The following is a 16,814-nucleotide window of genomic DNA, read 5'->3' as shown; positions in this document are numbered from 1 at the left end:
TTCACCTTTATAGAGAGCGAGGTTACCACTATCGTATGAAACTACGTGTATATATATACGTCCATATATATGATACTGTAGGAGCATTATTGCAGAGAATCCTCACCCATATATATAGGCCCGCAGGGCTGCTGGCTCCAGGAGTGCGTGCGAGTAAAGGGAACAATAGAGGTCGGTCATCATCAAGATGGCTTGGCCGTCGCTTGAGTTTGATCTGCTGATCATGCTTTCATGGCTGATCATCTTCATAATCGCTGGCGTCTCAACGCCGGTGTCCGGTGGCGACTTGTTGCCGCCGGGCGTGAAGGCGGTGAACCTTGGGGGATGGCTGGTGGTTGAGGGGGGAAACGTTAATCGGCGAACGTTCGCCGCTAGCGAATGGGTCAGGATAGGAGAGGATAAAGGACGTAGCGATCCTCCGTTTTCCTTTTTTTACGTGATTCTATTTAATTTTCTTTTTTTTACGTGATTCTATTTAATTTTCCTTTTTATTATATACGTGATTTCTAAGTACATATCAAGCCTTTCTGTTTTTCCCACTCCTTTTCTTTACCAAATATCATTTTTTTCGTTATATTCTTTTTCTATAGCTCTTTTTATGAAAATTTTTTTATATGAATTATTTTTGTGGAAACTTTCTACGTATATACTTTTTATATATAAACTTTCTATATAGAATTTATGTATATAAACTTTCTATATGTAGACTTTATGTATATAAACTTTTAATATATATACTTTTTATTTATAAACTTTATAGTATGAATTATATTTGCAGTTAGAGAGTATAGTGTATATTTAGTACAAATAAAAAAAATCTAATCATCATCAGATTCCGGATTTTTTTTTAGAAAATATAATCCAATCAAACACCTTGATAATAGGAACAGTAAGCATGCAACGATCTGATCTTGTAACGAAAAACAGAATACTAGCACGTCCTGTCGATCTGTTTGCGAGACGCGAACATTCGTGTGCTAGACCCACCCGGTGGATGACGCCTGAGCTTCGGGTGCCCAAGGATGCCCTCACGGTAATATGCTCTCCCGCGCGCGCGCTCTCTCTCTCTCTCTTTCCACGGATACCGCCCTTTACTTTCCAACAAAAGCAGGACTAATAATTGTATAAAATATATATGCAACACATAAAATTGACAATATGATGGTTTTTGTTGTGGGCCGGTTGACTAAAAATTTGACCCAACTTAACTCTAACGTAGGTCTTTAATTTGGGGTTCAAGAGTGTGCTAGTTAATTTTTTTAGATGAGTATGCCAGTTAATTTGATCTGCAACTAACAAGATGGATAAAAAAATCGTATTAGATCAAAGGGACGATCGACTAATGAGCCAATGTAACAAAATTTGGCCAGCTGATGACGATAAGGTTTGGATCAATGGCTATTGGTCCGATGTGAGTCAAATCTTTACCTATTATAAAATTTTAAGATCATTTTTGCCAGGGATTTTTCGTACGTCGTCCCAGCAATGCACGATTTTTCAATCCGATTCACACCCTGTATTGCGATTTTTTAGTCCGATTTCCTCCCGAGTGCACACGCGATTATTAATTTCTGTCCAATTCCTTCCAGATCGCTCCCTCCCAGATCGGTCCACAATTTCCGATTCCCTCTCACGTCCGTAGATCTGTTCAGGCCCATGGTACATTCAGGCCCACCCCAACAGATCCCCTAGCACGTAGCTCAATTTTACTCCTCAGATCTGTTCAGGCCCATGGCACATTTAGGCCCACTCCAACAGATCCTTATCCGAACACCACAAGGACACCCCATATTACATCCAAACACATGAACAACACCACAAGAACGGTAGATACATCCTATTCTATATATATACAACCCAAATATGTTTTATATATAAAAAAATGGTACCACAAACAAAATCCGTTCTTGTGGTGTGATAAAAAAAATTCAGACAGTTCTACTCCATCGCCAAAAAGGCCACCTTGCTAGGAGCAGCTCCATCAACGACAGTCATCAACAAACATAAGCTCAAGTTGCATCAAAGAAAAATGCCCGATCAAACAAGATGCATACGCAAAGTATTCTCAGGGCTTTTTTACTCCCATAAGTTCGAGCTGCATTAGCAATCATCAGCAAAGACAGAAAATAGTCTGTTGCATTTGTGTAATGATTCTAAAGGATAGTACCAAATATTCTAAGCACCTTGCATAAACTCCCCATAAAGACTGACTCAATCATGAAAAAAAAGATGGAATTTAAGAAGATGGACTTTATGTTTATAATATTGAGATGGAAGTACGGAAATCATCAGTGGTGCACATGTCTTTAACAACTAGGCTGCAGCAAAATAAGTTATTTTCAGTGCTCAAAACAATGTTAGTGATTCAGTGCTAAAGACTAACTCAATCATGAAAAAAAAAGATGGAATTTAAGATGGACTATGTTTATAATATTGAGATGGAAGTATGAAATCATCTACTCCCTCCTAGCTGATAATACTCGCGGCACCAGTTATTTTATTTCCTAACACAAAATTAATTAACAATTCAATCTTCTTAGCGAACTATCTGGTTATCTTGTGTTCCTCTTCATGCGCAAATGGAATGATGAAGAATTGCAGTTACCAATTACAAAGGCAAAGTATCATGACACTAGAATTTATCATTTAAATGCTATTATTTTTTTACACATACAGTGGTAACCTTGATCACTTGCATAAATAAATGCATGTACAAGATGAATACGAGCTAAGGAAGCATTTTTTAGTAGAGCTGTTGACGTACCAAGAGAATGAATGCAAGAGCAGTATGCCCCAAATTGTGAGAGACATGCTTCAATGTATCGGAAATAGATAATTGACTACCAGATTTTCTTTATATATATTGTACTGAAACATGTATTTGTTATGGTTATCTAAACAACTTATAGTAGCTTAAGAGTCCATAGAGCTTACCTATTTCCAGCAGTTAAACCATATAATCAGCTTCCAATCCACTCCCAAAAATTCAGATCCACTGAGGAAAATAAAATGTCATCTCACGACCGCCACCATCGCGTAAGCTACACCTCGATTCACAACGCGAAGCACCTCACAGCAGGCCTACCTCGGCGCTATACAAAGGATGTGGTTCGACAGAATACATTGTATCAATACAAAAGTCTAGGCCTAAACAGAAAAACAATAAAGTAAATTAAAAACATGCATGATTCGACACAAGCATTGTAGAGTTACAAATAGAAAAATGTGTGGCGGCGTGGGGGAGACTACATCATCTCGATTATTGGCAAGCATATGCAATCAAATTAGAACTGCTTTCCAGATTTGACATAGCAATTGGGAAATTCAAAACATGATTCCCGATCTGAGAAGATAAACAAGAAATCAACATCATGGAAAAGTGAGAATCGTCACTGCGCGGATACGACCGAACTGCTGCTGCGATGGAGAGGAGATGAGGAAGGGGAGAATCGGCTGGATCCAGAGGAACTGACCTCGGGGTTGGATCATCGCTCTGGATCGGTGACAGCAGCGACGCACTCGAGGTGGGAGAAATGAGGAGGAGGGTGGTGGTCGCTGTAGGAGAAGGCAACGAGCGGGATAGAGTGCCTCCTCGTCCCAGTCTCCAGCTCGCGCACCCGAGCGCCTTGGCCACCGGTCTCCCTCGCAGCTGGTTTAGGAGGAACGTAGAGGCTACTGACCTTCTCTCACTCGGATCCACCATTTTACCAAAGGAAGCCACCACAAATTTGTACTCAGAGGACGGAGATACGCGTGCAGGGAGGAAATCCGCCACCTCTTCATCACCGCCGGTCGCTACCGCCACATCTCCTCCATCCCCTCAACCTTCTCGGCGCTATTGGTGACACCCCCCGCATCTCTACAACAACCACCCCGCCCGCTCCCCCACCCCTCCTCTCCCGATCCAGTGACAGGAGCGAGGGGGAAGAGGCCGGATCTAGAAGGACAAACCTAATCTTCGTTGCTCTGGCCTGCAACGGTGTGTCTCAGAGCAGGAGATGAGAGCTAGGAGACGAGAGAAGAAAGGAGAGAGAACGAGAGATAACGTGGTCACTTGGTCAAGGCGACATCTCATTGTTTCCTTTTCCTTTTTTTAATTTATTGATGACACAAAAATCATCGGTTCTTCATTTTTAATATTTGTTGAGATAAGATCCATAAATTGTGAAAAAAAGCATTAAAGTTTCAAACAAAATAAATGCATAATAATTATATTTTTAATGATATATTCATTTTGGTGGAATTTCAACACATAGGAATAGGAATGCATGCACACTCTAATCCATATGTATTTTCCAAGAGATTTGAGTGAATGGAAATTTCATATGTTTTCCTCTCTCCAACTTATAGGAGAGTAAAATTTCCTTTGATTTTCCTCTTAATTACATTCTATGTACCGAATGGCACTCATAGAAATTGATTCATAGGAATCCAAAAACTTTGGTTTTTCTCTAAACCAAACAAGCCCTTAATAGGTTTTTTGAAATCCAGTTAAACACCGACACCTTTCTCATTTATGGCCCGCCCACTGCCCCTCTTTCGTTATTGTCATTACGATTCTATAAAAATCAAATCTAATTGTCGTTGGGGTTCTATTTTATAGCTTTTTATATGTCCCATTGATCATTGAACCTACTCCGTTACAACAACTTAAGAAATAGATTTATCTAATATTTAAAGCAATCCTTTTTCAAATGATTTTTTTCAGTCTACTACTAGGCCAAAGCTAGCACGACACAATAAGATTAACTAGCCTCAAGTTTCCCATTGCAACGCACAGGCATTTATGCTAGTAATTAAATAAACAATAAATTCATGCTATCATTGATTAGAATTGAATAACGTATAAACACCAAAGAAACTTTTCATTATAAAAAATAATATTTGATAGATCGGACTAAACCAAAGACACTAAGATTGAAGTTGATAAAGAGAACTTCAAACAATTAAATATGAGCCGATGAAACAATCAGCAATTGTAATAAGATAAATCATCGTCAAGAACTCCGATGAAACTTTGGATTGAACCTATCGATGAAACTTATATTTATTCCCTTGACCTAACTGAGTCCTACTCGAACATGATTCGATTGGCGGAAAACCTATCTCCTAAAAAGAAAAGGAAAATTATAAAACATGCCTAAGTACAACAGCTAATTCAAAAAAAATATAAAGCTATCTGAACAGTTTGATACACTTTTCAACTGAACCAGACGATGTTAATTACTCCTATTGACCTGTGTTGACCAATAGCTATACCAAACTTTGCCGTTAACAGGGCCATGGGCCGGTAAATCTTCTTTTTTTGGGAGATGTTTCATGACACTGACACACAGTTGGTCCTATCGCCGCCTCAGATTTATATGATTCCAAGCAGGTCTAAAATATGCAAATCGATGAATTTCAGTCTGATTTGAACTTTGAAGGTCAAGTTTAGGTTAATCGGATTTTAAAGTTGAGGGGCGAGACTTAAATTGGATCAAACACTCGAGAGACCAAAATATGACTTTCCCCTTAATTGGGGCTGTACCCCGTCTCCACCATTTTTTCCCCGCTGGAATCCTCTCTCCGCCACCTTTGCCACCGCCCAAGCAAGCCACTGGCATGCCGAGTAGCTGCGAAGAAGGTGGCAGTGGGGCTGTTCCTCGGCGGGATCATTGCTTCGTGTGATAGGATGAAGGGGGTGAGTCAAGTCTGGGTTTTCCACCCCCAGATCTAGTTGTGTGGTGAGACAACAATGTCAGCGTGGATGGTACCGGCGATAGTAGGGCTTCCTCCTCCTCACCCTATCCCCTCCCTCCCATTCCCCAGACTTTGTTCAAGGCAAGGCAGTGCGGTGTTGGAAGCGTGAGGGGGCGGCACGGTAGAGATGGAGACTAGTGGCTGCTGGATGACGACGATGCTTCCTCCTCTGCCTCTCCCCTCTACCTTGCTAGCTGAGACGAGAAGGGGCAGCATTGGAGGTGGACGATAGCGTATGCCCTGGCTGGCGAGGCATCGTAGCAGGAATGGAGGTGGTGGCTAGTGGGCGACTGTGTCAACCACAAAGGTGGGAGCAAGTGCCGGTGGTGGTGGAAGTTAAATGTGTAGTTTTGTGATAAATTTGGTGTTAAATGTGTAGCTTTGTGATACACCAATTGAAATCTATAGTTTTTATGATAATTTGATCATAGTACACGTAGTTCTGTGAAATCTATTAACTTATTAAAGGAATAGAAAAAGGAGCCTCTATATTCACTCTCACAGCCTAAAAATTCTCATATTAAGTGGAGAAAAAGAAAAACAGAGTCCATATAGAAATACAATTTAAAAATAGTTGAAATTCAGAATTAAAAAATAAGGAATATTGGAAGAGAAGACTAGAGTTCATATTAAAAATGCAATTTATAAATAACTGAAATTCGGAATTAAAAAATAATAAAAAATAGAAGATGAGTATAGAGTCTATATAGAAATACAATTAAGAAATAATAGAAATTAGGAATTAAAAATAAAAAATATTAGAAGCAGAGTATAGAGTCCATATAGAAATACAATTAAGAAATAATGAAAATTCAAAATTTAAAATAAGGAATATTAGAAGTAGAGTATAGAGTCCATGTAGAAATTTAAAACTAACTAAAATTCGGAATACACAAAATAAAATTAAAAGTAGAGTTTAGATTTCTTATAAAAATACAATTTACAAATAACTAAAATTCAAAATTAAAAAAAATAGGAAGAAGAGTCTAAAGTTAATAAAGGAATACAATTTAGAAGTATCTGAAATTCCAAATTAAAAATTAAAGAGTATTGAAATATGAGTTTAGAGTCCACATAGAAATACAATTAGAAATAATAACAAATAATAATTAAAAATAAATAATATTGAAAGAAGAGCCTAGAGTCTATATAGAAATACAATTTACAGATAACAAAACTTCACAATTTTTTAAAAAAGAAATATTGAAAGACGAATCTAGAGTACATATCGAAATATAATTTACAAATAACTAAAATTTAATATTAAAAATAATTAATAACTAACACGTATATATTACACATTAATAGTTTCGTAAAGTTAGTATAAAGTTTAAAATTATATTGTCGTTTTAATATATTAGAATAATATATTGAGAAAATATATATACTATTATATGATAGAAAATATAATGATGCTAGCCGCACAATTTGCCAGACCACCATACTAGTTTAGTCTTAAAACAAAAAAGTAAAAAAAAGAAATCTCCTTCGCACCATGCCACTCCGCTCCGCGTTCGCCTTCGGTCGGCGTACACGGCGATGGCTCCGGCGCCGGCGCAGCGCCGCCGCTCGCCGTACCTCACGCTGGCGCGCTCCGCCTTCCTACGGCCCCCTCCCTGGATTCAGAGAAGGTCCGTCCGGATCGAACGAGCGATTCCTGGACAAGATAACAACCCAATGGATCCATTCTCCAGCTCGTCGTCGAACCTTCCGATTTTTCGCTTGGAGATCTATCCCGTGGCGTCTGAATCGACCTCTTCTTTCTTTTTGCCTGCAGGATGGCACGAGGATCACCGTGCAGTCGGTGACGAACAAGATGTACTTGAGCGCCGCGGGCGGCGGGGGATCGAAGGTTGTGGCCAACGGGAGCAAGCAGCGGAATTGGGAGACCTTCAGGGTGAGCGTTTAATCGAATTTTCGCGATGCAGTTTCTGTAACTTTGGGTGGCAAACTTCTTAGTGTCTTGTCTTACATCAGTTTAGTTATAGTCTAATTCGTAAATATTTGGTTACTTTCAGTGGAATGGATTTGTTGTAGCTCCACAATACTAGTATGCAAATCAGTTATATAAACTTTTTGGTTTTAATTTAGGATCACAATCATCAGTCTGTCTCCCAAATCAGTGATGCTTATGGGCTGATTCAGGTAGACATATCAGTTGTCCATGAAAAAAGGGGAAAATGTCCAAACAGTCAAATTGTTTCTACATTCGCTGTCTGTTCCCCCAACTTAATATGTGATACATAGATCATAGAGAGTTTTACAATGTCAAGCCAATCCCCTTTTTTAGAAGTTTCTGATGGAAATTTATTCAAATTCAATTTGCTGCGTCAGCATAATATTAAATCACATGTATCCCTCCTGCACTTCAGGATCAAGGTTTGGAGCATTTTTATAATTTATTTGTCTCGGTTGCATATTCTTCATTCTCAGCGAAACAGACTTTAAATCATGAGGGTCTTGAACTTATTATTGTTCCTCTTGTCTGTTAGCTTTGGAAAATAGAGAGCCCTGTCCCTATGTTCAAGATTCGAGTTGATCACGATCAGTTCGTCAGCCTTAATGATGATGCAGAATTAGTCGCTGTTGCAACATTTCCAAATCAAGCTGGGAATTTCCAGATCATAAGTAACGATGTTGACAAAAGCCAAATTCAGATCAAAGCACCAAATGGGAAACTACTGCAGGTATTCGCATATTACTTGTGAATATTGGCCATTTATTCATCAAGATGTGGAATGTGGTATATTTCTGTAAACAAAATTTTATTTTCAAGTGACATTATATGTATTTTCAAGCATTTGCAGTCATTTGTTTATTCTCGTTTGAGTACTGCTTTCTTATTTATTATGCCACACTAAAATGAGTGTCTTTATTTCGAATGTATAAATTTTTGTAGAGTTGTAAGAGCTACAGGATTTTTCTAGTTATTCCATTTACTCACCTCTAATAGTGCTTGATCAAAATTGCAAGATAGGAATAAACCTAGATTTTTAAGCAGTTTCAACTTATTTTTTTCATGTAAATTTATTTACTTTTGTTGAGTTTTGATACATTGTAGACACCCCCCTAGTATGAACATTTAAACAGTGGTGGGGCTAGGATATCGATATGAACGGGTGTCAAGAGATAATGATAACATAAATAATTGGCTTAATTATATATGTAAGTGTCCAGCCTCCGATGGATAATAAAACATAGTACTCCCTCCGTTTCAGGTTATAAGTCGTTTTGACTTTGGTCAAAGTTAAACTGCTTTAAGTTTGACCAAGTTTGTAGAAAAAAGTAGTAACATTTTCAACCCAAGACAAATTTATTATGAAAATATATTCAATTATTGATTTAATGAAACTTTTAGTATTATAAATATTATTATATTTGTATATAAACTTAGTCAAATTTAAAACAATTTAACTTTGACCAAAGTCAAAACGTCTTATAACCTGAAACGGAGGGAGTATCATATTACATACATGCTTTGGCTGCTTGGCAACTAAAACATATTCTCCCCTAACAGGCATGTAAAAGTAATCTATGTTCTTTTGTTCTTCATTATTGAACAACTGAAGATTAAACAATGGATAAGTACAGAAATGAGATCTTGGTAAAATGGCCTAGCAAAATGTCTAGCTTTATAATGTGCAAACTAGTAACTACGAATATTTCATAAGAAATTGAAGTGAAGGCTGCAGGAGAAATGATCAATTATGAACGTACGAGTAGTCAAAACGTCGGCGATTCCATCACACATCCCATAGCATTGTTGGGTTAACAAATTACTGGGCCTTGACTCTTGAGTGCTGGATAGTCTGCTGGTAAGTAGCCAGATTGCATTAGAGGGGGCCTAATATACCAACTACTTACATAGTTATATGGTTTATTACTTAATTGGTCCTGATAAACTAGTTTGTTGGGGGATGGCAGGCCATTGCCCCTCTACCAATGAATCTCCACCACAGAATTTACAGGACTTCTTTCCAAAGCCAGCTGAAACCGGTATACAATCCATTACCTGCATTACTAAGACAGTGGTTGCCAGTTTCTGTCAGTATCTGAAACCCTTCATAGACTTCTGCATGCATCGTGATACTTACTAAACATGAATGCACATCATATACTGGTTCATACTATTACGGAAATATTTATTTTATTCAAGAAAAGCTTGTTCTTTGTTGAAGCATGACTGCATGATTCCACCTACTGGAGCCATAGAGAATTACACTATGTTAGATACTATTGGGAGTATGTAGTATAACTAAGTTCATTCATATCTTAGTATATCTTGTTTGAAATTTGTGCTCAATATTTTTTTTAAAAAAATGTGGTTACCTTTTTTAGGAAATCTATGATGAAACATACATATATTAACAATCAGAAGTGCAAGCTAGTGCCACAACGTGCTACTAGTATCTCACTCCTGCAACTGTAAACAAGTTCCCCCATAGCAGTAAATGATTCACTGTTGCGATGGCTATAAACACGTTCTCGCGACTGTAAAGGTGTCCCATAAAGTAGTAAATGAATGACTGTAAATGGCCGGGCGCCGATAGAGCTTTGGACACTAAATAGTAGATCTATATTAATAGTTGATAAGCCATGTCATATTTTAACAGTTTATGATGTATGTATAGGTCCAGCTGGATGGTTCAGTGAAGGCAAATGGTGAACCTGGTGGAAGTTGGAGTAACAGTGATCCAGTTGTATTTATAATAAATATAGATGAAAGCAAACAGATGGATGGTGATTTTCAGCTATGCAGCTTCTATGGATCTAACCAAACTGTAAAAATATTACAGGTATGTAATCTCCATTCTGCTTGAACTTTGAAGATTACCCTTGCTATGATGTTTTTTTTTAATGAGAAGTTGCCGCGAACATTGTGGGAAAGGATTGTAGTCTCCAGTATTTCAAATTGGAAATTATAATCCCAGAAGTCATTATTTATAACTTCATGCTTACTCTTTATGCTGATATTGACTTGATCCACATAGTTTTAATCACTTTACTCTGTGATTCAAAACTTCCTCTAAAAGAGGTTTATGGTAGTGCGAACTGATAGTATTATTTTAAACTGGCTGATGTGAACTGCAACATTGGTTAACTTAGGTTCACTTACTTAATACCTAGTGCAAAGTGCAATTTACATTTTACATTCTTTCTGTTTTCTCTACAATATGTGTGGATGTGCCTCCAACCGTTGATAATATTTTTTTAATGTATTTATTATGCATCATTGCAGGATCACTGGAATAGTTTTATAACTGAAGATGACTTCCGCTTCATTTCATCAAAAGGACTGAATGCAGTGCGAATTCCAGTTGCATGGTGGATCACGAGGGATAGTGGTCCTCCTTCATGTCATCCTCCAAATTATCCAGGATACCAAGCTGTGCTTGATAGGGCTTTCATTTGGGCAAAGTAAGTCAAGCTACTACTTAATCTATACCTTAGCAAGTGCTAAGCACAAATGCAATTGTGTTAGTAACAGTATACACTAGTACAGATCCTTCTATCTGTGACGGGCTCTAATATGCTTAGAAATAGCGGGCCGTCACAAGGAAGTCATCTCAATCGGGCCGAAAAGTGCCCGATTGAGATATGGTCGTACAGACATGTTAGATGGGCATAAAACTTAAGCCCGTCACGGATGACACCTATCAGTGACGGGCCGTAGTTTAGGCTCGATTGAGATAACATTCCATATCTCAAACGGGCCTAAAGTTGCGGCCCGTCACAGATGACCATCATCTATGACGGGCACCAACTTTAGGCCCGATTGAGATAACATTCCATATCTCAAACGGGCCTCAAGTTGTGGCCCGTCATCCAATCATCCGTGACGTGCACCAACTTGAGGCCCGTTTGAGATAACAACTAGGCCCGTCACAGATGACTCATCAGTGACGGGCTATATACTTAATCTCTATCGGGCATTAACTAAAGCCCGTCACCGATGACTATTTTTCCATTTTTCACATGAAATGTTTATATTTGTAAGTTGACTATAGCAAAATAATTAAGTGTAGTATAATAATTCATCTTATGAGTCAAAATAATTTTACGGGTAGTAAATGATTTCAAATGGAAAAAATGTCAACAACAAAGTTGTATAACTTATCAAGATTTATAACTTTTAGTTTGGTCATTTTTCAATATAATATTTTTTTGAACAGTTTGAATTTGAATTTAAAAATATGACAACTTCAAACAACGTTTTCAAATACTAAATGATTTCAATTGAAAAAGTCATCAACAACAAAGTTGAATAACTCATCAAGATCTAAAACTTTTATTTTTGTTATTTCTTCATCCGACGAAATGTTAGTAATATTATTCACAAATTTTACATATATGTGTTATAGTTTATAAAACCAGATAAGAGATATGTCAATTTTGTGAACAATATTACTATCACTTTGTCGTATGAAGAAATGACCAAAATAAAAGTTTTAGATTTTGATGAGTTATTCAACTTTGTTGTTGATGACTTTTTCAGTTGATATCATTTAGTATTTGAAAATATTGTTTGAAGTTGTCATATTTTCAAATTCAAATTCAAACGGTTCAAAAAATGTTATATAGAAAAATAACCAAAATAAAAGTTATAGATTTTGATGAGTTATACACCTTTGTTGTTGATGACTTTTTCAGTTGAAGTCGTTCACTGATCTAAAATTCTATTTGAACTTTTCAAACTTTGAATTTCAAATTTCAAATTGTTTAAATAGAGTCAAATGGAGAAATGACCAAAATAAAAATTTTGCACCTTGATGAGTTCTACAACTTTGGTTTTGGTGACTTTTCCATTTGAAATCATTTAATAACCCCAATTTGACATCCTGGCCTAGGGTTTAATAGGATTAATAGACCAACAAGTTACAACTACTTTTCCAGAAGCCAATCTCCAAAAAACTTTGATGTTAAGCGTGCTTGGTCTGGAGCAATTTCGGGATGGGTGGCCGACCGGGAAGTTTGAACTTCCCGCGTGGGTGCACACGAGTGAGGGCTAGCAAAAAAATAAAATTTATTTATTTAAACTTCCCGCGTGGGTGCACACGAGTGAGGGCTAGCCAAAAAATAAAATTTATTTATTTTTGGATTATACTCATCTGTGACGGGCATTAACTTAGGCTATAGTTAATGTCCGTCACAAATAAGGGTCATCTGTGGCGGGCGCTAGTTGTGGCCCGATTGAGATAGGTCATCTGTGACGGGCTACAGTTTGACTGGTCGTCTGGGTCAAAGCTATCGGTGACGGGCTTTATTTAGGGCCCGATTGAGATAGATTCATCCGTGACGGCCGTTTGCCCGATTGAGATAACTCTTCACATCAGTGACTTCTAGCCTGTGACGGACGCCATGCCCGATTGAAATGGGGCTTACCGTCCGATTGAGATGAGGGTATCCGTTCTAGTGATAGGTATAGCTTAATACCAGTGTACTTCAACTGAAATATTTGACGCATGGGAGCTTCCTATATTAATTTTCACATTTGTGGCGCCAAGATAACAATTTCATCCTATTCGCAGTTACCTTTAGACTGCTATTCACTTCTAGTTTATAAATATGCAACCTAATTCTTTACAAAAAAATGAATTGATAAACAAGGAACTCAGCTCTTAGTGACATCATTGTTATATTTATTATGTATTTTTTCATGCACTTCCTTTTTTTTTAGTTGTGTGTGTTTCAAGTTATAAGTTTTTTTTTTATTACTCTACAAAGCTCCCAGCTAAGTTGTTATGCAACTTGTGGAGCATAGTAGAATTTTGTAGTTGCAGAATAATGTTACAAGTGTGTGATGTTGTTGTAAGAGAACATTTTTGTTTTTTTTCAAAAAAAATTCCTTCGATATAATGTTATCCCCAACTTGCTTTGTTGGTCAGGATAAGCTCAAAAAAAATTTTGTCTTCTTTAGTAAGCATGTTATTCGACTTCAAGCCCAATAATATAATCCAAAGGGAATGGCCTGTGCAAGTCCAAACAGACCCCTTCTTACAAGCTTGGCATTTTATTCTTGCAAATGTTCTTACCACAGTAAATACAACTTGTATGTCATTATCGACCTTCATGCGGCACCTGGGTCACAGAACGGATTTGCACACGGTGGGTCAAGAGATGGCACTGTGGCATGGGGTGATGCAACAAGCATTACCATGACTGTCCAAGTTATTGAAGCTCTCGCAGATAGGTGAGGCAGTTCTCTTTGAATTTTCACCAGGTCTTTGGTTGGAACGAATAAGGCACACGAATAGTCTGGTATGCCCAAACATGGATCAGATCAACTAAAAAGCATACGCACTTAGCTCTAGAAGCTAGATCAACCATTCTTGTTTTTTGGTAGAAAGTATATTATAGCATGATGCTTATTTGGTTTTACTCATGCATGACTTATTTAGTACATTGTATCTCATGAAAATTTCAACCTGTCCTATTTGTGCATTTGCCATTTCATTACTATCTGAGATGTTATGTTTCATGTGTGCATTCATCTTCATCATTTTTGTTGTATGAATTTCCCGAATCGAATTGTAAATTTGTATGTACGAACGAAACAAATTCCTTCGCTAAAGTACAGAGGCAGAGAGTTAGCATTGCTTTCCCTGTATTTACTTCAACACCAATATTTTAGAAATAAAATATGAATTGCTAACTTTTGCACCTGTATGCATCACAGTTCTCATGAATACCTTGATGATTTGTTCTAGGTATGCTTCTTGGAAAAACCTACTGGCAATTGAACTTCTCAATGAACCATGGGCACCAAAAGTCACATTAGACACACTCAAGAAGTATTACACAGCTGGGTACAATGCAGTTAAAGAAAAAGTGCAGCGTTCTGATGTTTATGTGATCATGTCGAACCGACTTAATATAGAAGACCCTACTGAACTTGTGGAGTTCACTAGCGCGTTCGATAATTGTGTCATTGACGTGCATTACTACAACCTTTATAATTTAAATTTCTCGAGTGTGAAGGAGAACATCGATTTTGTGAAGACAAACCGATCAAGCCAGTTGAATAGTCTGATGAGGGCAACCGGTGCTCGTGTTTTTGTTGGTAAGTCTGATTCATTTTTTTAGCTTAATACGTTTTTTCCATGACTAATTAACTTCTAGATAAGCTGTATTGTAGCATGATCCTTGCACCATATATTTTGACCAAAGTATCACAATGGACAAGGCATAAACCAACCTTTTCACTTAAAACCACATGTCTTTGCACTTATTGGCAGTTTGGACTAAGTGAAGCACATAAAAGGAATATGCCAAAGAATTTAAAGCAATCCAAACCATCATTTTAGTGTGTCATGGTATTAAGAAAAATATTTATACAGAATTCCATCAAACGGTATTTTTAGCAAATCACAAAGATAGTTTTTTCAGCAAATCACACAAAATTGTGAACATGTTCAAAAGGGCACAAATTGATCTATATAGAGGAGCAAATGAATAGAAGTTGAATAGAAATAGACTGGTTGATTAGATACCACTCACACCAAAAAGAATAAAGAAATGTACAGTGTTTTGCCTTTTTTATATGCATCCCTTCCCTGTGTTACCCTTATGAAATTCTTTTGCATATTCCCTTGGTATGCTCATCCCTAATCCAAACTGCAAACTAGTGTAAACATAAGCTGTGTTAAGTGTAAACATTGATTTAGCCCTAGTCCAATATGAAATTTGGTTAAATTATGGGTCACCATGTGAAATTTACTCTTTATTCTCTTATCTTTTCTGTTTATGGTAAAAAATTGGCTGCAAATTTCGATTTGGATGAAATGCTGCTCCCAATCGGGTTGGCAGACAAAACATTTAATGATAATATTCCATCAATATAGTACAAAGAACAATGTTTTCCTGCAAACTTGCATCTGATATAACAAAAAAAATTCTCAGATTTGTATATGCTTCCATTGCTCTGCTATTTTCCCCCAACTTGAGGGATCTGCTCTTCAAATGCTCGACCCTAGATTCATTGAAACGAGTCAAACAACATAGTTCATTGTTTCCTGCTAAATGTCTCCATGCTTGGCTGTTGTACTGCCAGCGCTACAAAACGCTATCGCTTCTGCAAATAATCTGATAGTACACGTGACGTTTTTCTTAACATGATATTTTCTACTTGAACCACCTGATAGACAATTGTCACCTCTTCAGCATGTGGTTTCACATTTTGTATTTGTGCAGGGGAATGGACTACGGAATGGGGGGTGCAAGGTGCAAACGACGAGGACCGCACGAGTTTTGCTGATGTGCAGATGGACGTCTATGGTCAGGCCTCATTTGGTTGGGCTTTCTGGAGCTACAAGAATAATAACACTAACTGGAGCATGAAGGATATGATCGAAAAAGGTATAATTTCGGTGCCACAGAACTAAGACAATCACTGTCTGAATTGGGGGTCACCAGAGCTATATGAACTGAGTACTATGAATAAACGATTTGCAAGGACAAATTGCTTGAAACATCTTACTGTACTGTTATACCATTATAAGTTGTACTGTGCTCTGCACTATAACTGAGTCGTGTCAGCCATCTGTGATTCGAGGAACGAAAGTTGCAGTTGCTTCATGTTGGGATTGTATAAGCTGCACTTTGCCGAGTTCTATTGGGTCATTGTTTGCATGGAAGTATGATTGGATCTATAGTTTTACTAGTTCATGTGACATAAGTTTCCACTAATGACAAGCCTGTTTGTGCTAATGGACTGCTTCAAGAATCCAACATGGAATTTAAAGTGTATCAATGCTGAAACTTTCTTGGTCTCAAGAGACTTGAGCCCCCAAAACTGACCACATTTTATTCAAGTTGTTTTTTTATCAAAAAAGAGTTACTTGTACTTGATTGAAATCATCATTAGAGATGAGGTATGACACTATGCATGATCAAGTCTGAAATTTTAGTGGTGCCAAGTGTCCACTCTTATGCCTCAGGTGATACCGGTGGCTGACAAATGTACCAAGATCTGAAGCTCTTCTGAACACAGTTGCCAAGAAAGAGCTGTTCTTCTTTCTTGCAAGCAACGCTTGCATCATGCCTTAAAAGGATCGACGTGATGAAAAAAAGAT

General features: G+C 37.5%; 1 protein-coding gene across 1 annotated transcript; it reads left to right on the top strand.

Moving 5' to 3' along the window:
- Positions 1-7,217: 7,217 nt before the first annotated feature.
- On the top strand, positions 7,218-16,533 carry LOC127785833 (probable glucan 1,3-beta-glucosidase A; the record flags this gene model as incomplete). Its single annotated transcript, XM_052313209.1, has 8 exons — positions 7,218-7,373; positions 7,520-7,639; positions 8,235-8,429; positions 10,374-10,538; positions 10,982-11,160; positions 13,781-13,933; positions 14,451-14,803; positions 15,934-16,533. Coding segments are annotated over 8 exons (1,512 nt in total), but the record flags the coding sequence as incomplete, so codon positions are not given.
- Between the last annotated feature and the right edge of the window lie 281 nt (positions 16,534-16,814).

Source organism: Oryza glaberrima, chromosome 10 (assembly GCF_000147395.1).
Source record: "Oryza glaberrima chromosome 10, OglaRS2, whole genome shotgun sequence".
Taxonomy (NCBI): Eukaryota; Viridiplantae; Streptophyta; class Magnoliopsida; order Poales; family Poaceae; genus Oryza; species Oryza glaberrima.
Note: the sequence above shows the minus strand (reverse complement) of the source record. Positions and strands in the feature narration are given on the sequence as shown.